This window comes from Musca domestica, unplaced genomic scaffold (assembly GCF_030504385.1).
Source record: "Musca domestica strain aabys unplaced genomic scaffold, Musca_domestica.polishedcontigs.V.1.1 9, whole genome shotgun sequence".
Taxonomy (NCBI): domain Eukaryota; kingdom Metazoa; phylum Arthropoda; class Insecta; order Diptera; family Muscidae; genus Musca; species Musca domestica.
In genome coordinates, this window is record NW_026712435.1 from 15,183,632 (window position 1) to 15,208,555 (window position 24,924).

At 35.7% G+C, this 24,924-nt stretch overlaps 3 protein-coding genes across 3 annotated transcripts; 2 read left to right on the forward strand and 1 right to left on the reverse strand.

The window, feature by feature from the left end:
* Positions 1-11,534: 11,534 nt before the first annotated feature.
* LOC101893130 (uncharacterized) lies at positions 11,535-12,688 on the reverse strand. Its single transcript, XM_059131665.1, has 3 exons — positions 12,547-12,688; positions 11,868-12,488; positions 11,535-11,795 (listed from the first exon to the last, which is right to left on the reverse strand). Exons 2-3 carry the CDS (start codon positions 12,266-12,268, stop codon positions 11,630-11,632), a joined length of 567 nt encoding a protein of 188 aa, XP_058987648.1. The 5' UTR covers positions 12,269-12,488; positions 12,547-12,688; the 3' UTR covers positions 11,535-11,629.
* Positions 12,689-16,599: 3,911 nt separating this feature from the next.
* LOC101894581 (uncharacterized) lies at positions 16,600-17,633 on the forward strand. The gene is made up of 4 exons (XM_011292559.3): positions 16,600-16,711; positions 16,768-17,157; positions 17,216-17,373; positions 17,433-17,633. The coding sequence occupies exons 1-4, from the start codon at positions 16,679-16,681 to the stop codon at positions 17,560-17,562; spliced, it is 711 nt and encodes a 236-aa protein (XP_011290861.2). The 5' UTR covers positions 16,600-16,678; the 3' UTR covers positions 17,563-17,633.
* A 3,970-nt stretch (positions 17,634-21,603) lies between these two features.
* Positions 21,604-24,610, forward strand: LOC101894419 (uncharacterized). Its single transcript, XM_005179420.4, has 4 exons — positions 21,604-21,685; positions 21,748-22,137; positions 22,209-22,354; positions 24,451-24,610. The coding sequence occupies exons 1-4, from the start codon at positions 21,656-21,658 to the stop codon at positions 24,572-24,574; spliced, it is 690 nt and encodes a 229-aa protein (XP_005179477.2). The 5' UTR covers positions 21,604-21,655; the 3' UTR covers positions 24,575-24,610.
* Positions 24,611-24,924: the final 314 nt, after the last annotated feature.

The window sequence follows — 24,924 nt, forward strand, 5'->3', positions numbered from 1 at the left end:
CAAAGGACTAAATATGCCGAAGCATTTGTATCTTTTGAATTCGGACTTGTATTGCCCATTTGATACATATGGGAGCTATATCCAAATCTGAACCGATCTTGATAAAATTTGGCAAAGATATTTCTGAGCTGTATTTCATATATTTTCCCGAATATCGTTGTTACGGAGTGCATATTACGGCTGTGGGTAACAAATATAACAAATCGGATGAACAATATATATGAGAGCTATAGTTATATCTGAACCGATCTTCACCAAATATGACATACTAGCTTCTAGACTCAATTTGGTCGTAAGTGCTAAATTGCATCCCATTTGGGCAAATATTAGACGTTTGGTGCACAATAAAAGGTAAATCAGACGAAGTTATATATGGCAGATGTATCCAAATCCGAACCGATCTCGATAAAATTTAGCAAAGGTATTTTTGAGCTGTATTTGATATATTTCCCAAAAATATTGTTGTTACAGAGTGCATATTACGGCTGCGGCTGACCCTAGAGCCACCTCCATTCTAAATGAAAAAAAAAATGTAAAAGTTATGGCGTTTGACTTTGTTCTAGTTTTTCATCTCACATATTTCTGCACCTCTCCATCCTCGACACATGCGATCCAAAATTAGTACCGTTTAATATTTGTACATTTGCAAACAAACCACCAAACATAACATTATCCTCAATATCAAATTTCAGAATTCCAGCTCTATACATTCACTCAATACCAAATTTAATAACATTTAGTACTTTTGATATAATTTTTGTACTCATTCTAATCATTCTATATCTCAATCCAAGACACCAAAAGTTATCACAATATAATATTTCATGGTTTCAGCCCTATTCCTTCATCCAATACCAAATTTAGTTCAATTAAGTACTTTTCGAAAAAAAACTGTAGTACGCATTTTTATACCCAGCTCCAAATCTGAACCTCAAATACCAACAGAGTCCTCAATGTCACTTTTCCTAATTCTAGCTCTATCCCTTCATCCAATACCAAATGTAGTATCATTCAGTAGTACACACTTCCGAAACCACCTCCATAAGTCCAGGTAACAAGTGATCAGCGATCCTAATGCCAAATTTAAAATTTTAAGCACTATATATTAACCCAACACCAAAGGGTAGCAAATATAGTAATATTTAGTACTTTTCGTACTATTATAGTACACATTTCCAAACCACCTTCAGATCTCAACACTAGATACCAAGAATTATTTAAATATCAAATTTCCAAATTTGGTACCATTTAGTATTTTTCGAACAATTATTGCATATATTTCCAAAACCACCTTAATATCTCAATCCCTGATACCAACAGATACCTCAATATAAAATTTGAGAATTCTAGCCCTATCCCTTTACTCTTTAGCAAATTCAGTACCATTTACAAATTTTCCTTAACACACGCTTCCCAAACCACCTTTTTATCACAAACCTACCACAATTTACGATTCCCTTCAGGATCGTAAACAAATAAATAGCTCGGTCTACCGACTCCTAAACATGACAGCTGCAGGTACTGCTGATCACGAGTTTGTCCTTAGGATTTAATAATTGTCATGACAGATGCCAAGCGCACAGGAAACTATACTCTTTTAAATTTGAACGGCATTTCTTTTGTCATTAGGATGTGCATACTTCCCCGTAACTCAATTAAGACTCAATTAAATTATTGCAAAGACATGGTTTCTTAATAAAATAATATCTACATCGGATCCAATTTCAAAATAATTTGACAAAATTGATTTTAGAACCAAATTTCGTCAAACATTCCGAATTTCATTGAAATTTAAGATATTTGTCGTGTTGGTGTATCAAATACACGAAATGTGGAAGCCATATCCAAACCTCAACAGATTTAACTATAATTTAACAAAAACATTTTGTACCATTCATTCATTCCGAATTTCATTGGAATCATATATACAGGGTTGCCCATATTCGACGGATGCGTCAAATACCCGAAGTCAGCCAAAAATATATATGAAAGCTATACCCAAACCTCAACCGATTTCAATATAATTTGGCAAATTTATTTTCGTGCCAAATTCAATAAAATCTACATAAATAACCGAGCCAGGTTTCGCAAAATGTAAACGTATGCCCCGAAATTCCCTCCATTTAGCCAGATATTAGCCATTATTTGCACAATAAATCTGAAATCGGATTAAGGATATATACATCCAAATCTTAGCCTTTCTCGATAAAATTTGGCAAAGGTATTTCTGTACTCTATAAGATATCTGGTACCAAATATCTTTGTTGCCAAATTTATATTACGAGTGTGAGGGACTTTAAATCCAAATCGGATGAAACATATATATAGGAGCTAAAGCTATATCTTAACCGATTTTCTCTAAATTTGATTCACTTGCTTTTAGACTGAATTCGGTAGGATGTACCAAAATTCAGGTCCATTTGGTGCACAATTAACCCGAAATCGGTTGAAGATATATGGGATCTTAATCTGATCCGATTATCACCAATTTCAATAGGGTTCGTCTTTGGGCCAAACAAATATTGTTTGCAAAATTTCATCTCAATCGGATAATAAATGTACACAAAGATATAATACCCCTACCATATGGTATAATTATATAACCTGTGTTACTTTCAGGCGATGCTGTAGTGTATTTGGAACTTTTCAGTAAAATCAGTTTAGCGGATTTTGAGTCTATAAATAATAAGTTTACAAACATTTTCCTCTTTAGAGTTATTTTAGACCCAACAAAGTATACATATTCTTGATCAACGTAAAATTCTAAGACTGTCCGTCCGTCCATCCGTCTGTTGTAATCACGCTAGAGTGAAAAGGAATTAAGATATGAAGCTAATATTTTGCATATATCAGTCTTTTGCAGGTAGGTCAAGTTCGGTCTACGATATCGTATAGCCCCAATATAACGGTATTCCCCGAAATTCGGTATTTTGATGATCTCAGACAATATTTTAAATGGAATTGTCTTCAAATCCAAACAAGGGCTTTCTTCTAAGTTCTTTACCCCCTAGAAGGGAATTGTCTGCATAGGTCCACGTTTTAGTATAGCGCACATATAAGGGTATCCAAAGATATTCGGTAATTTCATGATTTTTGCGACATTATTCACCGGAACTGTTTCAAATGTCGTTTTTCAAGTTCGGAATCGTTACTACAGCCTATGACAAAAATTAATTATGCTGGACTACGTCTTCGTCTTCGTATAGCCCCCACATAACGGTTTTCATTCGAGCGGTATTTTTCGAAGAATTTTTCAAGTTCCTTCCAAATGGTGGAGGGTATAAAAAGTTCGGCCCGACCGAAATTAGCTGCTTTTTACTCGTCTTTACTTCTTGTTTCCTGATTTTTATTGATAAAAAAATTGTAGTTCGCTCAGAAAATTTTGTGTAAGGAAATAAGTAGACATTTAATAATTGATTTTCGAAAAACAAGTAGAGAGCACATCTCGTACCACAACTGTGTAATGAAATTGGTCAAATAAAACTGCAATACTTTATGTATTTACTAATGTTATGTTGCTTGATTAGTCATCACTTATTTGTAATAAGTTAATAAATAACAGAAGCAAAAAACTAAATTGCTATTTAAAGCTAGATTCTCTTAAACAAATCAAAGTAAATTCCACTAGTTATTTAGTATTTCATCGAAGCCAATTCAGATTCATTTGCCACACAATCAATTTCAAATCAATTTAATCAACGATAAAAGATAGAGCCCATAAAAATGTTGTAGAGGTAAAGAAACGCCCAAAGCAAACACCCGCATAAAAAAATGGATTTCAACAATGTCCCAATACGAGTATGCTAGTAGCTATGTTAGCAAATATATTCATTTACCTACAAAGACAACAGGCTAAACATACAATTAACATTAAATGACAGCGAAAAGGAGAGTAAAGAAACATTAGAATGGAACGAAATTTTAATTGCAAAGGAGAACATAAAACGAAGAAATTAGCGGGGTATATATCATATGATATGTTATGATATCATAACATATCAATAGAAGGAGTTTTTATACCCTACAACACTATGTGTTGTTTATTATAAGTTTGATTGGGCCAAAAACTATGTAACACCTCGAAATATTGGTTTCCCATATAGGAAAGTATATATGGATCTTCCTATCTCGTCGAGCTGAGTCCATCTAATTATGTATGTTCGTCCATCCGTCTGTCCATGTTAATTTGTAACTTTACAGGTCGCAATTTTGTCCCGGTTCTCACGAAATTGAAATGGAGGTAGGGTAATGGTCAGAATAGACGCCCATTGCTTTTGGAGATAATTGCATAATATTTAGGGATTGAAATGGGCCAAAAAACTGAAAAATTTCCTGATTTTGTAGTTGCGCTAAAGGTTGCAATTATAGACCAATGGACGCGGAAGTTAGCATGGGGCTAGATCTTGGGGCTGGGAAGTAGCCTTCCAATTTTGATGGTGGTCGGCTAATATTTGGTGGGTGAAATAGACCACTTGTGTTAAATAAAAGTCAAATTTTTCATTAAACAGGGAATATTTTTAATCCCGGAGAAATCACAAAAGACGAACGGGCCAATTCTGAACGTTACGTAGATATCGGATATGTATAGCAAAATATATACAATGTATATATACAAAGGAAGGGGATGTTAGCTAGAATGCTTATATGTCAAGAATGACTGGACCGATTTTGACAAATTTTGTCAATTCAGAATGCCCTCTTGACAAAAAAGTATAAAATCTAAAAAAATGGGGGATGGCAAGTTTATGATACCCTACACCACTGCACGTATTTTGTAGAGCTCCCGTAACAAAAAAGTTTATATTTGGAATTTATGTAAGATAGATCATACCAACGATGAACCTTATTTAAATGCGTATCATGGTTTAAGACTAGTCATTATTTTGGAAGTATACCCAACTCTGAATCGATTTTTAACAAATTTGATGGATGCTTTTGTACCTAGTACCAAATAACGTTGCTGTATAGTGCATGATATGACTTCGATAAGAATTATATTAAACATGTTAAAAAGCAGTAAGTTCGGCCCGGCCGAACTGGTGGATAACCTCCACCATTTGGAACGAATTTGGAAATTTTCAACAAATAAAATCCTTTAAAAAGTCTGTTAAAATATTACTACTTCATCGATGGTTTCAATGCAATTTTCCGAAACAGAGAGAGTAGAGGTGGTGGTATTGCAGTGTACATCAAAAAAGATACATAATTTGAGGAAAAAACTATCGAAATGGAATCGACAGAAGCAATGCAAATCACAATAACAACAACAAACAATAAAAAAACAACGGTTATACCAATATATCGACCACCAAACAAAAATATAAGAACTTTTTTGATAGAATTAGAAAAACTGATAAGTGCCATAGACAGACAACATAATATTATCTTTTTGGGCGATATAAACATTGACTTGATGAAACAAACAATTACAACAACAAACTATATGAATATCCTATTGTCCTATGGTTTACACAATATGATAAATAAAATCACAAGGGAGGATAACAAATCGTCGACATGTATTGATCATATCTTCTGTAGATGGGATAAAAATCTCTTGCACGCACATGCAGCAGTGATTAAAATAGATCTATCTGACCACTTCGCAATATTAGGATGTGTCAATGAAAATGAATTCAATTCGAACAAGAAACGAAACACAGAAACTGCTAAAACCTTCTCATTAAACAACTACAAAGTAAGCAATGATATAAAAAACATAGACTGGGAAAAATTAATTAATGAATCGGACGGGACAAACGATCTATTTAACAGCATTTATACTGTTTTCAATGATATATACAATAACTCAAAAACTCAACAAGTTAAACTCAAAAAAAGGAATCCACATCCATGGCTAAATGAGCATATTCTAAAATGTTGCGACATAAAAGATAAATTATACAAAAAATGGTTGCAAAATAAAAACAATCAAACAAATGAAAAAATATATAAAAATTTCAACAACAAATTAAATAAAACAATTATAAAAGCAAAAAATGATTACTACCATAACCAATTTGTATTAAATCGAAACAATATACGAGGAACATGGCAATTAATCAATAAAATAACGGGTAAAACGGTGGAAAATCTAGATTATACAATAAAAAAAACACTTTAAAAATGAATCTTTAAAGGATGTAACAGAAAACTTTGCAACTAAATTTAACGAGAACGTACTTAAAATAATACATTCATGCCCAGTTGTCACTTTAAATACGAGAGTGGAAAAAATCGTCAACAACTCGCTTTATATGGAATATGCAACCGAAGATGAAATAAACAACATATTAAAGACATTGAATACAAGAAAAAGTGCAGGAATAGACAATATTCGCTCAGTTGATCTAAAAACACATGCCAACCTTTTAACGCCAGTTATAACTAAATTAATCAATACCAGCATCACTGAAGCAGTGGTACCAAACAAAATAAAAGAGTCTATCATAAGACCAATTTTTAAAAGCGGAGATAGAAAGGATTACGACAACTATCGACCAATATCCTTACTACCAGTTGTTGAAAAAGTATTAGAGGAAATCATCACAAGAAGATTAACAAACTTTCTAAAGAAATACTGTATCATTAATAAGCAGCAATTTGGATTCCAAAAAGGAAGGAATATAAACCAACTTCTGGGTTACTTTACCAATCACATAAGTAAATCCCTCAGCCAAAATGAAAACTGTCTCGTATTATTCATTGACTTCAGTAAGGCTTTTGACACTCTGCCACATAAAAAGTTAATAGAAACACTCGAAAGGAGCGGTATACGAGGAAATACGTTGAGGTGGTTTGAAAACTACCTTTCATCAAGATCATTCTGTGTAAAAATTGATGATACATGCAGTTCAATGAAGAATGCAACATATGGTGTCCCACAAGGTTCCAAATTGGGTCCAATCCTCTACATTATATACTCAAATGAAATGATATATCAGCTTAAAAAGAGTACTGCGTTCGCATACGCTGATGATACGGCCATTATCGTCGCTAATAAATCTCTGAAAACAGCAACAAATACTCTACAAAATGAATTCAACATAATTACTAAATGGTGTCATGACAGTGGTTTAATCGTCAATTCATCCAAAACCAAAATAATGAACATGAGGCCAACACGCACACCAAAATCAAATATTGAAGTTATCTACCATGACACAAATTGTCTACACAACAACACAAACCAACACAACAATGATAAATGCAGCACAAAGATTGAGGTAGTGGAAACCTATAAATATCTAGGAGTCTACTTAGATGATCACCTTAAATGGAAGGTACATGCTCAACACCTGCAGAATAAATTGCGTCAATCTGCTTATGCACTATATCATTTGGGCAATTCCGCACCATACCACGTCCTAAAGCAAGCATACTTTTCACTAGTTGAATCACATCTTAGGCATGGTATTACAGCCTGGGGTAATGCAAAATGTACCAGACACATACAAACAACCCAAAACAGAATTGTAAAACTCGTATACAAGAAAATGGATAACCAAACCCACCAGATCATTCATGGCAATAAAGAGAAATCACCAAAAGCAATATTCAAAAATATGGCAATACTCAATATAAATCAGTTATACACAGTCACTATTGTGAAAGAATTTATGGAAGATGGGGGCCTAGCGAAGAAACTGGATCACAAAGTGAATACAAGAAGCAAAGCCGAAGGCAAATACAATATACCGAAGTACAAAAATGATTATGGAAAGTACTCAATTTCCGTTACACTTCCTACTGCACTAAATGCATTACCAAAAGAAATTTTGAATGAACAAGATAAGCGTATTAAAAGTAAATTAATGAAGCAAAATTATATAAATAAATAACATAACCATTGAAGTCTACGGCTACTATGGCCAAAAAATATGTATAAATATTATAGTTCGTAAATCCCACACACAAACTAACTACAGTTTCGTGGGACATAGAATATATATTGAAATGTACATCTAAGATTTAAATAAATAAATAAAAAAAAAAAAAAAAAAAAAAAAAAAAAAAAAAAAAAAAAATACCGATACCAGCCATTCTGGAGATATAAGCATTATAGCTAACATCCCCTTCCTTTGTATATATACATTATAGATATTTTGCTATATATATCCGATATATTTACTATCGGGGTCTACGTAACGGTCAGAATTACCTGTTCGCCTATTTGTGATTTCTCCGGGATTAAAAATATTCGCGGTTTAATTGAAAATTTGACTTTTATTTAATACAATTGTTATGGCCTTTTTCACCCACTAAATATTACCCGATGACCGTCAAAATTGGAAGGCTACTTCCCAGCCCCAAGATCTGCCCAGCCTTAAGCTTTAGCCCCATGCTAACTTTCGCTTCGATTGGTCTATAATTGCGACCTGAAGAGCAACTGCAAAATCAGGAATTTTTTTAGTATTTGGTCCAGTTCAACCCCTAAATATTAATCGATCATCTCCAAAAGCAATAGGCTTCTATTCAGACCCAAACCCCAACTCCATTTTCAATTTCATGAAGATCGGGCCATAATTGCGATCTATAGCTTGATTACAAATTAACATGGACAGGCGGACAGACGGAAGGACATACATAGCTAAATTGACTCAGCTCGTCGAGAGAGGAAGATCCATATATACTTTCCTATATGGGAAACCAATATTTCGAGGTGTTACATGATTTTTGGACCAATCAAACGTATAATACCCCCAACACAAAGTGTTGTAGTGTATAAATATTACTTCGTTTTACGTACATCCTAATATACCACCTTACAAAAAAAATTTTTGAAAAAAATCAACGATACCTTTCACTTCCTAGCCCATTGAGATGCCTTAACGGCAGCAGGATTAGTAGTGTTAAATTTGAATTTTATTGAAAACAATTTGGTGGATGGTATTGATTTTGATGTTGCTTCGCTTATTTTATCAAAATGCTTAAAATGGAAAAGTGGAAACAAGCCACAACAAAAGATTCGAAAATGAAAGTATACGATAGCAGTATTGGCAAATTAGCTGGTATTGTGTCGTGGATATAAGTTAATTTGAAGAAGAAAACAACAACAAACATTCCCCTTGGTTTTAAAAATCATGCTGCCAATGAGTACTGACTATTACGTCCGTAAGTACTTGTTCAGGTGCATGGAAAGTATGGAAAATAAAAAGTTCTACATTTTTTGCCTATTTCTTTGTACTCATTAATGACGTTTCTACAAAGTAGAAAAACACAATAAACTTGAAATCGTATGAAGGTATATATGGGAGCCATATTCAAATCTGATATATATCTCCGAATATCGTTGTTAAGGAGTACATATTGCGGATGTGGAGGAGAAATTTAACAAATCGGATGAAGAATATTCATGGACGCTATAGCTATATCTGAACCGATTTCCATCAATTGGGTTATATGCGCCAAATACCATTCTACTAATATTATACATTTGATGCACAATAAGTGGCAAATCGGGCGAAAATGTACAGGGTGAGATGAAAAAACTGCAACCAACTTCAGACTTCTGCCATTTCTAAGCCAATCGTCCGACAGCTGTTAAAATTAGTCCAGTGAGAGCTCATTATATTGTTAACAAGCGTACCAGAGCATTTTGGTGAGAATTTTCCAGAAAAAAGTTATACGTGATGGAATTCAAGCGTGATAGTGTGATTTCTTTATATTTGACTGGAAAACCACAAGCGGCTATCGTTAGAGCACTCTAAAATTTAAATATGAATAAATCTGTTGTGTCTCCTACCATCGCTCGTTACCGTGATACGGGTAGCGTAGCCCGACGTCAAGGAAGTGGACTGAAGAAAACAGCAACATCAGCAGAAATGATTCGAAAAGTAAAGAAGCGACTTGATCGAAACCCGCATCGCAGTGGCCGAAAAATGGCTCGCAATATTCCATTCGGTAAATATTGAAAAATGAGCTCGGAGTAAAGCCATTGAAATTCCAAAAAGTGCAAGAACTCACACCGCAACAGAAAGAAAATAGACCCAACAGAGCTAAAGAGTTGCTTCGCTTGGCCGAAAGTGGTAAACTGCCGATGAGAAAACATTCGTTGTCCAACAGTTTGTAAACAAACAAAATGATCGTGTTTACTTACCAAAGAGGTCAGCTAAAAATGTGCACCTTCAGTTGGCCATCAAAACTCAAGGACCGGCCATGGTGTTGGTGTGGAGTATTTTGGAAAACAAAGTTGGCACTTAAAAAATACAAAAGTGTCGATCCCTTCCAGCAAGCGCTTCGTCGGGAATGGGCCAAAATACCGCAGAGCATTCGGACAGCATCATTGGCCGTTTGAAGGCCATAATTCATGCCAAAGGTGACAAATTCGAATAAATCTAAACTTATTCTAATTTTTGCATTTTTATACCCTCCAACTTGGAAAAGAGGGTGTATTAACTTTGTCATTCCGCTTGTAACATCCTTAAATATTCGTCGTAGACCCCATAAAGTATATATATTCATAATCAGCATAAAATTCTAAGTCGATTTTACGATGTCCGTCTGTCTGTCTGTTGAAATCACGATACAGCCCACATTATTTGACGTAGAGCGCAAAAATTTAGCAGAGCAATTTGTATTGTGTCTAGGATGGTTGGTATTGAATATTTCGGTCCACGTTTTGGTATAGTCCCTATATAACGGTACCTACCGATATTCAGTGTTTTGATGATTTTCGGCACATTTTTTCGCGGATATGTCTATAAATTGGTATTTGTAGGTCATAGCTCGTTTAGCGAGACATTGCATGTATAGGTCCACGCTTTGGTATAGCCCCCATATAAAGGTACCTTTTTGCCACATTTTTTCACGGATTTGTCTAAAAATTGGTATTTGTTGGTCATAATAGGTTCCAGCTACGGTGGCGAAACAAAGCATGCATGGGTCCACGATTGGGTATAGCCCCCATATAACGGTATCTCCCGATATTCGTTATTTTGATGGTTACTGCCACATTTTTTCACTGATTTGTCCAAAAATTGGTATTTGTATGTATAGGTCCACGTTTTTGTATAGCCCCACATAGCCGAATTTCCCGATATTCGGTATTTTGATGACTTTTGGCACATTTTCCCATGAATATGTCTAAAAATTGGTATATAGGCTCTAATGTTTCCTTTACCCTGAGGTCGAGGGTATCAAAATTTTGGCCCGGCCGAACTTAATGTTTTTTTACTTGTTGTTATCTCACCCTGTAGGGAATAAACAATTCATAGTTGGTACGATAATTCCCAATATGAATGTTTATTTGTTACGGGTAGCTCTACTAAATATTCTTAGTGGCGTGGGATATCATAAAGTTGTCTCCTTGTCTTTTGACCTTTCTATACTTGTTTTAGTTCTGAGAGTGATTAGAAAGGAACAAAAAACAAAAGTTAATATTTGCTCGTAAAATTTGTGTGGAAATTAAGTAGATATTTAATAACTAGGGATCGAGGAATGTAACATGTCGGACGGATATGTAACATGTGAACCTAGGCATAAAACCATATAATACGTTTGAGAAAAATCTCCGGATTTTAAATGCCGCTATAGAAAGTGCATTTATATGCCATTTATTAAAACGAAATCAATGCACAAATCCAAAATGCAGGTGAATAAAAGTTATTATTTATCACTAGGCTTGGAATCATTCCAATAAAATACTACGGAACGATAATCCTGAGACTTTGGGGCCACAATGTGCTGGCATTTTTGGCACGCATGATTTCAGGGCACTGTCATAATAATATTTGCCGGGGCAATTATAAGTTGGTCCATACCAAACGCCATTGACATTCAAACAGTGAACATATCTGGAAACATACAAACAAATGTTAAAATCAGTGTCAGACACCTACATTTCTCCTTCAATTCTATGATCTTACTGATGGCATGTAGTTGCATCATCTGTACCAACTGGAAAACGGCCTTCCTGTTGAATTACAGCACAAAAACCTGCGGGATCTTCTTTGGGCGAAGGTGTTGTCGTTGAGGTTGTGGTTGCTTCTGTTGTGGTCGTTGTCGTGGTCGTCGTAGGGTCATCCCTAAATGAACAGGTTGCTGCATCCTGAAAAATGCTCAGATCAATACTGAATTTCATACAATTTGAAAGGAATAATTTGTTAACACACCTCCACACATATCCGAGGATCATTTGCGTTACACACCAAATTGCCGGAGCACTGAGCCCCAATATCTGTTGTGTTATCAGTTCCAAGACATAGACTAAATGTGTTTGTACCAGTGCAAGCAAACGTTTTAGTTGCATCACACTTTCCACAGTCATTACATTCGGCTAGTTCTGGTACGTCGGAACATGTGCCCAAAATGGAACAAAAATAACCCTCATTGCATTCGTACAACTTTCCAAATGGTTTGCTGCTTGAGTTGCATTGCCTGTATTCGTTCTTTGAGACACAGGCTGTATTACTGCCAGCATTGCAGACGTTGCAATCAGCACCTGTATCGGTTGCCATCAAGGATATCAGGAAGACAACCGCAAATAACTGAAACCGAAATATGGATTTAAAAATAAAATTTGGAAATTTGAAATAATTCACTTACCCCGCCAATTTTTAAAATGAGATTCATTTTTGATCTATTGTCTATCTGCAGTGGCAACGAATAACGAACTGCAATTCATAGTTTTCACACAGTTTATATGAAGAATCAAGAATCTTCCTATATCTTATCGCATATTTTTATGGGTTGATCTAGTGTACTGTCATGTAATTTCTAGAGATATAATTCTGGGGAAATTGTAAAAGTAATCTACTTTCACCACAATCAATCTCCATAGTTAGCTAAGCATTTGACAATAAAAGATAAAATAAAACAAATAATCAAAACCTTAAAAAATAGGAGGGGCCGTACCGCGCTACTCTGCCAAATTTAGACCCGTATCTTATAAATTGAACAAGTAATTTTTTGAGGTACGTAGATTGGTCATATATATGTATACAAGTAAGAAAAGGTCAAAAATCGGCCTACCCTACACCGCTATGCATATTTAGTAGAGCTCCCGTAACAAAAACCTTTATTTTGGGAAGTTACGTAAGGTAGATCATACCAACTATGAACCAAATAACATTGCCGTATAGTCCATGATATGATAAATAATATATTGGATCGAATTTCACAAAATGGTAAAATTCGGGCTGATATTACATATTATATTACGATAAAATTTGGCTGTGTTATTTTCGAGCTTTGTCTGATGTCCAGTATCAAATATCATTGTTGCAAATTGCAAATTAAGCAGGTGAGGGATTTACCAAATCGGATAAAAATATATATGGGAGCTCAATAGTGCTTTCAAGCTGAATTGGATCGGATGTGCTAAAATTCAGGTCATTTGGAATGAATTGGCCATTTGGTGCACAATTTGCCCGAAATCGGTTGAAGATATATATGGGAGCTATATCTAAATTTGAACCGATTCTCGCCATTTTCAGTAGGGTTCGTCCTTGGGCCAAACAAATATTGTTTGGAAAATGTCATCTAAATCGGATAATTAATGGACGGACGGACTGACATTCATAAATCGACTCAGAAAGTGATTCTATGAAGATTCTCAAAAGGAACTATGGCTCTATCTCGCTTTCTCCTTCATGTGGCAAACAACTGCACACAGACGTAATACCCTTATCGCTATGTGGCGTAAAGTATAATTAGCTCTAATGCTGTAGACCTGTCAAAAAATACACTAATTGCCAAAATTTCCACAAATCTGCATACGGGGCTAGAGTTTGTAGTTACAAACAAACTATACGAATATCCCATATATTCCATGTGAGCAAAAAAAGGAATTTGGAGTTAAACGCAATTCGGATTGCGGATTATTCTCCAAAACAAAGAGTTTTGGGATACAAATGTTCGAAAAAAATTGTATATCTTAAAATACTCTACAATTTTTTATTATTTTCTCGACATATTTGATTTAGATTCACACACAGATTCAGTGGGACAATACAGGGTGAGATGAACAACTGCAACCAAATTCAGACTGCTGTCGTTTCAAAGCCACTCGTCCGACAGCTGTTAAAATTATTCCAGTGACAGCCTATTATATTGTTTGCAAGCGTACAAAAGCACTTTGGTGAGAATTTCCCAGAAAAAAAGTTATTCGAAATGGAATTCAAGCGTGATAGTGTGATTTCTTTATATTTCGCAGGAAACCCACATGTGGCTATCGTTAGAGCACTCCAGCATTTAAATGTGAATAAATCTTTTGTGTCTCGTACCATCGCTCGTTACCGTAATACTGGTAGCGCAGCTCGACGTCTAGAAAGTGGACCGAAGAAAACAGCAACATCAGCAAAAATGATTCGAAAAGTACAGAAGCGACTTGATCGAAACCCGCGTCGTAGTGGCCGAAAAATGGCTCGTGAGCTGAACATATTGTAATATTCCATTCGGCAAATATTAAAAAATGAGCTCGGAGTAAAGCCATTGAAATTCCAAAAAGTGCAACAACTTACACCGCAGCAGATAGAAAATATACTCAAAAGAGCTAAAGAGTTGCTTCGCTTGGACGAAAGATGTGAACTGCCGAATTTGGTTTTCTCCGATGAGAACACATTCGTTGTCCAACAGTTTTTCCAAAGAGGTGAGCTGAAAATGTGCACGTTCGGTTGGCCACCTGAACTCTAACGCCGACCAAGGTGATGGTGTGGTGTGGGCCGTCATAACAGTCGGTGATCGTTCTCCGCTCGTATTAATCGACAGTGGCATCAGAATAAATGCCGGTTATTATCGCGAAATATTCTGGAGGTTGTTTGACATTCCAACAGGACTCAGCACCATCGCACTCAACATGCGCCACCCAAGAATAGTTACAAAATGAGGTTTCTCGCTTCATTTCCAGCGCGCAATGGCCACCAAAATCTCCGGATTCCAATCCGTTGGACCATTGTGTCTGGAGTATTTTGGAAAGCAAGGTTGGCACTAACAAATACCAAAGTGTCGATCACCACAAGCAAGCGCTTCGCCTGGAATGGTTCAAAATACCGCAGAGGAACATTCTAACAGCGTGTGTCGGTTTAATTGGCCGTTTGAAGGCCACAATTCGTGCCAAAGGTGATCAATTCGAACAAATCTAAACTTGTTCTAAAATTTGATGCTATTTCCGACATTTTTTGCTTTCATTCAATAAAATTTAAAAAAAAAAAAGTATTAATAATTATGGCGTTTGACTTTGTTGCATTTTTTATCTCACCCTATTTCAATTGGAGCGAAGCAACACTTTATCTCTTTTGAATCTATTCTCTTTCAGTTGCTGTGTAAGTTCTTGCACTTTTTGGAACTTCAATGGCTTTACACTGAGCTCATTTTTCAACATTTGCCGAATGGAATATTGCGATATGTTCAGCTCACGAGCCATTCGGCCACTGCGACGCGGGTTTCGATCCAGTCGCTTGTTTACTTTTCGAATCATTTCTGCTGATGTTTTTTCCTCCTCTTCCTTGACGTCGGGCTACGCTACCAGTATCACGGTAATGAGCGATGGTACGAGACACAAAATATTTATTCACATTTAAATACTGGAGTGCTGTAACGATAGCCTCCTATGGTTTTCTAGCCAAATATAAAGAAATTAAACTATAACGCTTGAGTTCCATTAAGAATAACTTTTTTTTGTGGAAAATTCTCACCAAAATGCTTTTGTACGTCTGTAAACAATATAATGAGCTGTCACTGGAATAATTTTAACAGCTGTGTTAGAAATGACAGCAGTCTGAAGTTAGTTGCAGTTTTTTTCATTTCACCCTGTACGTTTCATTCGATTTCGTGTTTAAGTCCCTCAAATTCGAAATATCCATTCGATAACAATGATATTTGGTACAAGATATCTTATAGAGCTCGGAAATACCTTTTTTAAAAATTTATCTAGATCGGCTAAGATTTGGATGTAACTCCCATAAAAATCTTTAATCTGATTTCAAGTTTATTGTGCCAATTATGGCAAATATTAGCCCAAATGGAGTGAATTTTGGGACGTTCGTTTCCATTTGGTGGAACTTGGGTCCGATGTATATTTTTTTAATACAATCTTTCTTAACGTGATATCATGCACTCTATAGCAATGTTATTTGGTATAAAAGATTAAAATGTCTCCGTCAAAATTAGTGAAAATCGATTTAGAATTGGAGATGCCTCCCAAACATTAGTTCCCTCTGAAACCAAACTATAACTGCTCTATAGCCAAATGTTGATAGGTGGTATGGTCTACTTCAAATAATAAATAAATAAATAAAAACCAAAACCAGAGTTTAGTAAAGTATCAAATAGTCGATCCCGTCCTTCTTTGACGTTTACCTACTTGTAAAGGTTAAATACATCCAAGAAGTTCGACATGTTGCAAATTGTAGGCCAAGTTTTAATACTTGGCCTACAATTTGCAACATGTCGAACTTCTTGGATGTATTTAACCTTTACAAGTAGGTAAACGTCAATGACAAATGTAAGTACACTTAATAATACTATTTATTGTCATTAAATATATTTCTGTAAATATCTTTACAGTATCTACCCATGGTTTATTCCATTATTTTATGAAGCCCATTTACAGATTGTTTAAGAAAAACAAACCCGTAAATCTGCAGATTAGATAAAAACGCACTGCAGCAGATTAAGTTACAAGTTGATACAACAACTTGCAGATCATTAGTTGTTAAAACTGCAGCAGAAACTAAAGATGTTGTCTTTCGCAATTTTCAAATTCTTACTTGTAGGTCATAACTTATCGATGTGGAATAGAACTACTCAAAACAGTTTGTTTTCCAGCTAATTTTTGCTTTTGAAATCAAAAATGGAGTCCTGGCTGCCGAATGCAATGTCTGTACTAATACCACTCAAATGGCGTGTGTTTCGGAAACCGAATATCAGTTTTGTGTGAATAATCTCCCGACTGGAAGTGCAAGCAGTTGCCCCTTGGGTTATGTGTGCTCCACGACAACATCGGCAATTTGTGTCTCAACGACAATGAATATTCCAGCATCCTGTGGCAGTTGCAATGTGTGTTCGACAAATTTAACATTTGCCTGCACAGGAACCAACACCTACGCTTTGTGCCTGGGAACAAGTGTACCCTCAACCACAGCCGTTGGTAGTTGTGGTACAAATTTGGTGTGTAACACAAATTTTGCTGAAATGTGTGTTCCCGCCGCGGCAGGGGTAGGTCTAATAGACACTTGCTAGTTGACTTTATAACTGATTTCTGTTTAATTTTAAGGTAACTGCAACTTGCACAACTACGACCACAACAAGTCCGACTTTTCCCAGTCTTACAACACCTTCAACCTTGCCAACGTATGCTCAGTATCTATGTCAAATAATACGCATAAATGCCAGATTTACTCTGCCAGCCGAAGTCGATAACACTTGCAGGAAGTAAGGCGATCCACTTGCATAACATAGTTCAGTTTTTCTTTAACGTCATTTCATTTCAGTTATGTCTACTGTTTCCTTACCCGCAATGGCACATGGTCTGGTCAAATTTACACTTGCCCTGGAAGTACATATTTTGATCCATATTCCCGTTATTGTGTGGCTACTAGACCCACTGGATGTCCTTTTTAAGACACACAGGGACCAACCCAAAATTTAATAAAATGATTGTTTTGATGTGTCAAGCTAAATAATCCAATTAATTTGTCCGTAATCTAACATTTGTTACACCCTCTACCATACATAGTATAAAGAGTGTATTAAGTTCGTCATTCCGTTTGTAACTCATCGAAATAATAATTTTATACTTAACAAAGTATATATATTCTTGATCGGAGTAAAATTTGAACACCATTTAGCCCTGTCTGTCTGTCCATCTGTCAGTCTGTTGAAATCACGCTAGCGTCAAAACTAATTTAGATAGGAAGCTAAAATTTTGCACAGATCTTTTGTCTGCATGCAGGTCAATTTCGAAGATGGGGTATATCGCTCCCCGATATCGTATAGCCCCCATTTTATCCACCATTTAGCCACAGTTTTCAATGAAATTGTCTTAAAATCCACAAAAGGAGTTCCTTCTGAATACCTTACCCTTGGAAGTGAAATTTAATGATTTTTGCGACATTATCCACCGGAATTGTTTCAAATTTCGTATATAAAATTCGTAATGGGTACTTCAACCTATGACGAAAAATTGTATATGCAATTTATTTGGGAGCTATACGACCCAAATAACGATAGCTCCCGATATTTGGTATTTTGATGATTTTAGCGACATTATTAACCGGATTTATTTTGAATTTCGTATTTAAAGTTCGCTATGGAGGAACATTGTCTATGCAGGTACATGCCTTTGTAAAGCCCACATATAACGGTACCTCCCGATATTCAGTACTTTGATGATTTAAGCGAAATTATTCACCGAAATTGTTTCAAATTTGGTATTTGAAGTTTGTAATGGATACTACAGCCTATGGTAGAAAATTGTTTTTGCAGTACCACGTCTTCGCATAGACCCGATTTTTTTTATACCCTACACTATAAAGCGGCCCGGGTATTACATCTTTGTGCATTTGTTTGTAACAGGCAAAAAGAAAGGAGATATACCCATAGTTCCTTTTGATGATCTGCATAGAATCTCATTCTGAGTCGATCCGTCTGTTCTAGGCCTGAAAATAATTACACCAAATTTAATCGAAATCGACTTAGATACAGCTATAGCTTCCATATATATTGTTCATCCGATTTGTTATTTTTGTCCTCCGCAGTCGTATTATGCACTATGCAACATTGATATTTGGGGAAATATATCAAATGCAGCTTAGAAATACCTTTGGTAAATGTTATCTAGATCGGTTCAGATTTGGGTATAGCTTCAAATATATAACTTTATCCGATTTCAAGTTAATCGGGAAATGAGAAATACAAGCCCGAAATGACTCGGCTAATGTGGTTGAAATTGATTCAGGGGAGAATATTCCTGTCATATATGAGTTTGTATGATTTAATTTTCACAAATTCCATATAAAAACTTTTATTTGTTATGTGGTGTAGGGTATCATAAAATCGACCCGCCCGATATAAAGACTTTATTTACTGTTTTTTTTTTTTTTTTTTTTTTTTTGAAAATTTGGAATTTTTTTCAAATGGTGCAGGGTATATTTTGTGTGTTTATTTTGTGTATGGTAAAACTGATCTCATATCTGATTTGAAAGATAAATAGCTGCTTGTGTATTGGCTTGAACAACTCTGGGAGGTATTGCGACATTTCTTTGAAATTCATGGTTGTGTTGCAAAATGTGTGATTTTTCTGAAATGTTCACAGAACATTGAGGAATTTACCGTGGTGAAAAAAAGATCTTATTTTTGTTTTTGTTTTTTTTTTTAATTCGAAGGGGCATGATACCCTTTACATGCCCCATCTTTAAAGACGCTTGTTCTTTCAAACAATGAACGTATCGATTCAGGATGGACGGATGGACCGACCATGCGCACTTTTTTAAAATATTTGCAGTGATGAGATCGCATTAAAATTTAGTAGGTGTAACTTCAACAATGATTTGGTGGGTTCAATAAATGGTCACTCCCAGTTCTTAAACCAATTAAAATTTAGGACCCGAAAACCATTAATATATTATCATAATGGGTTTGATGAGTAGAATCTCTCTCACATTTAAATATCACTTTAAAAAACAATTGGGCATATTGACGACAATGCTCTACGGTAGTTCATATGAATGTCCGTGATTCTCAAACGCAAGAGGAACGTTCAGAAAGAAATAAAAGTAGACGTACCCATATGGCATAGGTTCGTGCTGCACAATCGCCTTCTGACCCACTTTACTACAAGAAGACTAGTCATAAATGTGGACTTGAATTGCGTAGTTATCGTTTCATTGTCGGCAGTATATCAGCATTCTATTGCATTGAGGTTTCAAGTAGAGACCACTGGCTAATGCTGTATTGGTGGCAAGTTGCAATTGCTTGTTGTGGCACATCCTCCTGAAGTATCGCTTTGACTTCAATCCAAACAAACCAGGATGCTTTCAAATTTAGTAATTTGGAACCGTCATTTCGTTTCGAGTTCGGGGATGGGCAAATCGGCCCACTCCTTCTTGTACCTCCTATATAAATATAATAATAATAAATCGTTTGTCTCTCGTACCATCGCTCGTTACCGTGATATTGGTAGCGTAGCCCTACGTCAAGGAAGTGGACTGAAGAAAAGAGCAACATCAACAGAAATGGTTCGAAAAGTAAAGAAGCGACTTGTTCGAAAACCGCGTCGCAGTGACCGAAAAATGTCTTGTGAGCTGAACATATCGCAATATTTCATTCGTCAAATATTGAAAAATGAACTCGTGGTAAAGCCATTGAAATTGCAAAAAGTGCAAGAACTTACTCCGCAACAGAAAGAAAATATACTCAAAAGAGCTAAAGTGTTGCTTCGCTTGGCCGAAAGTGGTGAACGGCCGATTTTGATTTTGTAAACAAACAAAATGATCGTGTTTACTTGCCAAAGAGGTCAGCTGGCCATAGTGATGGTGTGGGCCGCCATAACAGCCGATGGTCGCTCTCTACTCGTATTAATCGACCATGGCATCAGAATATATGCCGAATATTATCGCGAAAATATTCTGGAGGGTGTATTAGAGCCTTGGGCACGCAAACATTTTGGCCGCAAACCTTGGAAATTTCAACAGGATTCTGCACCATCGCACTCAGCACGCGCCACCTAAGAATGTTTACAAAATGAGTTCCCTCGCTTCATTTCCAGCGCACAATGGCCACCAAAATCTCCGGATACCAATCCGTTGGACTATTGTGTCAGGAGTATTTTGGAATGCAAGGTTGGCACTAAAAAATACCAAAGTGTCGATCACCTCAAGCAAGCGCTTCGCCGGGAATGGGCCAAAATATGGCAGAGCAACATTCGGGGAGAGTGTGACGGTTTCATTGGCCGTTTGAAGGTCATAACTCATGCCAAAGTTGACCAATTTGAACAAATCTAAACTTATTCCAAAATTTGATGCTATTTCCGACATTTTTTGGTTTCATTCAATAAAAATGAAAAAACAAATTTAAAAATTATGGCGTTTGACTTCGTTGCAGTTTTTTTATCTCACCCTTTAATTTTTACCGGATTTCTTAGCTATTATAGTCCGATAACTGCAAAATTTCAATTGTAGTTAAAGCAGAGGGACGAGAAAGACACCACAATTTTGTATAATGATCGGTAACTATTATGCTGGTAAAAAGGACGAAAACTTTGATATGAAGAATGCCGAAAATGTCCTGTCCCGTCCAGTCTATAGTCCAGGCTATAGTCACCTTCACTTTCTTGTATTATTGATGTTAAATTCAATATTCTTAGTTTGACTTGTGTAGACTTAAAGAAATTAAACATCAACAATTTCTGAAGTTATGCTGGTCAAGGTTAGCAAGACAAATACACTTTAAATCCGAATTATTATAAATATAACGACTTATGGAAAAAAATCTGCCAGTAAACAAGCACTTTCAACCCCAAGATATGAGAACTGGATCTGGCCATTGATAAAATCCACCTTGTGTTGAAGACACCTTGACAATACTATTACTCTAATAAATTATTTGAAATTCGGGCATCAACAGGACAATAAAGATAACGAATGTTTGTAAAAAATTTTGAATAAAATCAACATGAACAAAAACAAGTCACTTAGTAGATATCTAAAGTGCGAAAATGGCAGTTCAGCTAAAGAAATTTGAAATAGTATGTAGACTAAAAAAAATATATATATTAAAAAAATTCTGAAACTAAAAGTAATTATTCAGCTCCTTACAGTTTTTCTTTGCACTTTTCTACAAATCGAAGGCCAATGCAACGACTGCTCCACTGCGACGCAAATAGCGTGTGTTTCAGAGACGCAGTATCAAATATGTGCGAATAATGTAGCTACGGGATCTATAAATTCCTGCCCGCCGGATTACATTTGCTCGACAGCCTCGACAGTGACATGCCAACCCCGATCATCGAACATTGCGCCAACCTGTGGTAGTTGTAATGTTTGTGATGCAACTCAGACGTTTGCTTGTACAGGTCGTAATACCTATGCCCTGTGTCTGGGCACAAATACCCCCTCAACGAGCGCTATTGGTGATTGTGGGCCAGATTTATTGTGCAACATCAATTTACCACAAATGTGCGGCAATGCCACGGATGGGGTAAGTATAATATATTCTTTCATTCCTGATAATGCAATGAAATTTTAATTCATTGAACCATACCGTTTAAGATTTCACCAACCTGTTCGTCGAATGATAACAACGTAAATTGTTGTGGATCGATAACAATTTCCGAATACGCCAAAAGGTATTGCCAGATGTTGCAAATAAATAGTAGATTTCCCGTTCCTGCAGAAGTTGATAGTACATACCAGAAGTAAGTAAAACTAATTGTTAGTACAGAAAAAACTCAGTAGATTATGAAAGTGGAGGTAATAGTAGAGAACATGTCTGTTTGAGAGTTAATATCGTAAAGTAACTGGAAATGGGGGTGGTTTTGCCATGCCCACCAGATTTTTTTTGAACATTTCGGATTAAGAATTCTTGAACACCCTGCACTTTAGGTATATAGTGTCTTTGCCGATATTACAGATAGCATACGAGTATTAATTTGGCCAAACACTTTAACTCTCAAACAAGAAAAATATTAAGACAGACCAAGTTTGACTTGTATCGCAAGTTATGTGAGACATTGTTACCCTTTGTGGGGGAGGTACCAGAAGGGGTGGGCTGACATATATCATCTTTACAGATCTTGTGTTAGAATAAATATTGGAATATGCGAAGTTTGAAAGTTTATTTCGCAATTTCAGAGATATATAATTTTTCAAAATTATTACTTTTATACACCTTTGTGGTGTACAAGAAAGGATGGACCGATACATCCTATCTTCACACCAGATCTTTCGTTCCTAAATATATTGGGATGTGTGTAATTTAAGCTTATTTCACTTTTATGAGGGTTTTTTATTCAAAATGTTGACCCCTTTGAGGCTATACGAAGACGTGGACCTGCACAGACAATTTTCTATCATAGGCTGAAGTATTCATTACGAACATCAAACACCAAATTGAAAACATTTCCGGTGAATAATGTAGCTAAAATCATTAAAATACCGAATATCGAGAGATATTGTTATATGGCGGCTGTACGAAGACGTGGACCTGCATAGACATTTTTTTGTCTTAGGCTATACTATCCATTACGAACTTCAAATACCAAATTTGATACATTTCCGGTGAATAATTTCGTTTAAATGACCAAAATACCGAAAAAATGAGCTACCATTATATGGGGGCTATACCAAAACGTGGACCTACATGACCCACTTTCAATACCAAAAGTCGTGCAGACTAATACACATTTGAGTAAAATTTTACCAACCTACTGCTTCTTTCGGAAGCTAGAGTGATGTCCACAGACGAATAGGCCGACATCGCTTAATCGACACAGAATTTTATGCTGATCAAGAATATATCTATACTTTGTGGGGTCTAAAATGTATACTTCGAGATGTTATAAATGAAATGACAAACTTAATATACCCTCCATACTATGGTTGAGGGGATAATATTGGGTTGCGTGAAATTTGAAGAGATTGGGAAGCGTTTTCGAATTGCATGAGATATACAATTGCTGAAAATTGTGTCCCGTTGTGTGGGAGGTACTAGAAGGAGTGGTCCAAAATATTTAATCTTTATAACAGATCTTGTGTTGGTATAAATATTGAGACGTGTTTTTATATATTAAAAAATGTAGATTTATTATTCAAAATTTAGACCCTTTGTGGGAGAGTTACTTGATGGAATGGACCGATATTGTCCACACCTGCCACTAACACTGATGCAAATATTGGGATCTGCAAAAGTCCACGTTTTCGTACAGCCCCAAATAACACTAACATCACATATTCGGAATTTTTAAAATTATAGCGATATATTCAACGGAATCTGTGGAGGGTATTAGAAAATCTGTGGAAATCACTCTAGCTTCTGAGCGAAATAAAGTAAGTTGAGTTTACTGAGATGTGTGTTTGTTCTGCAGGACTCTTGGTATAGAAAATAGGTTATATAGGTTTATATTTTGGTATAGCGCTCATATGACTGTACCGACAGATTTAAGGTTTTTTAGGTATTTAACTCATAATTTAACCTCAAAATTGCTCATACAGATCCACGTCTTCGCATAGCCCCCATATAACTGTACCTCTCTATATTCGGTATTTTACTGATTTCAGCGACATTTTTCACCCGAATTGTTTCAAATTTTGTATTTGACCATCGTAATGGCCTATGACAAAATTGCATATACAGGTCCACTTCTTTATACAGGCACCAATATAATGTTAACTCCCTTCATTCTGTATTTTTATGATTTTAGCAGTATTTTCAAAGTTCCGTCCGGCCGTATTTCACCATAAAATACTTAATTTTAAGCAATGCTTTATCATACATTATTATTTTCCATTGCAGCTACATATACTGCTTCCTCACGCCTAGTGGTACCTGGTCTGGACAAGTATATACCTGTGCTGGTAGTACTTATTTCGATCAATATTCCAAATATTGTGTAGCCAAGAAACCAACAGAGTGTTAAGATGGATTGAAAAATCAATTTTTTTTCCATAAAATGTTACTCTAGATGAACCGAAAAATAAATAAAACAATTATCTTGTAAATCAAAAATGCCTTAATTTGAAATTGGATGGAATATATGTGTGTATGGAAGCTGCATCTGAATTTGAATCATTGGTCGATATCTCAAGTTCCATTGATGATCCATCATGCCATCTAAATAGACAATCGTACTGCAATTTGTGTATCATTTATATAATATTTGGGAATTAAAATAGGAATAATATCTAACTCTCGACGCATTTAACAAATCTCATATCCTTTTGCATTTTACAAATAAATGCTCAAAGACATCCCTATGTGACAGAGGGT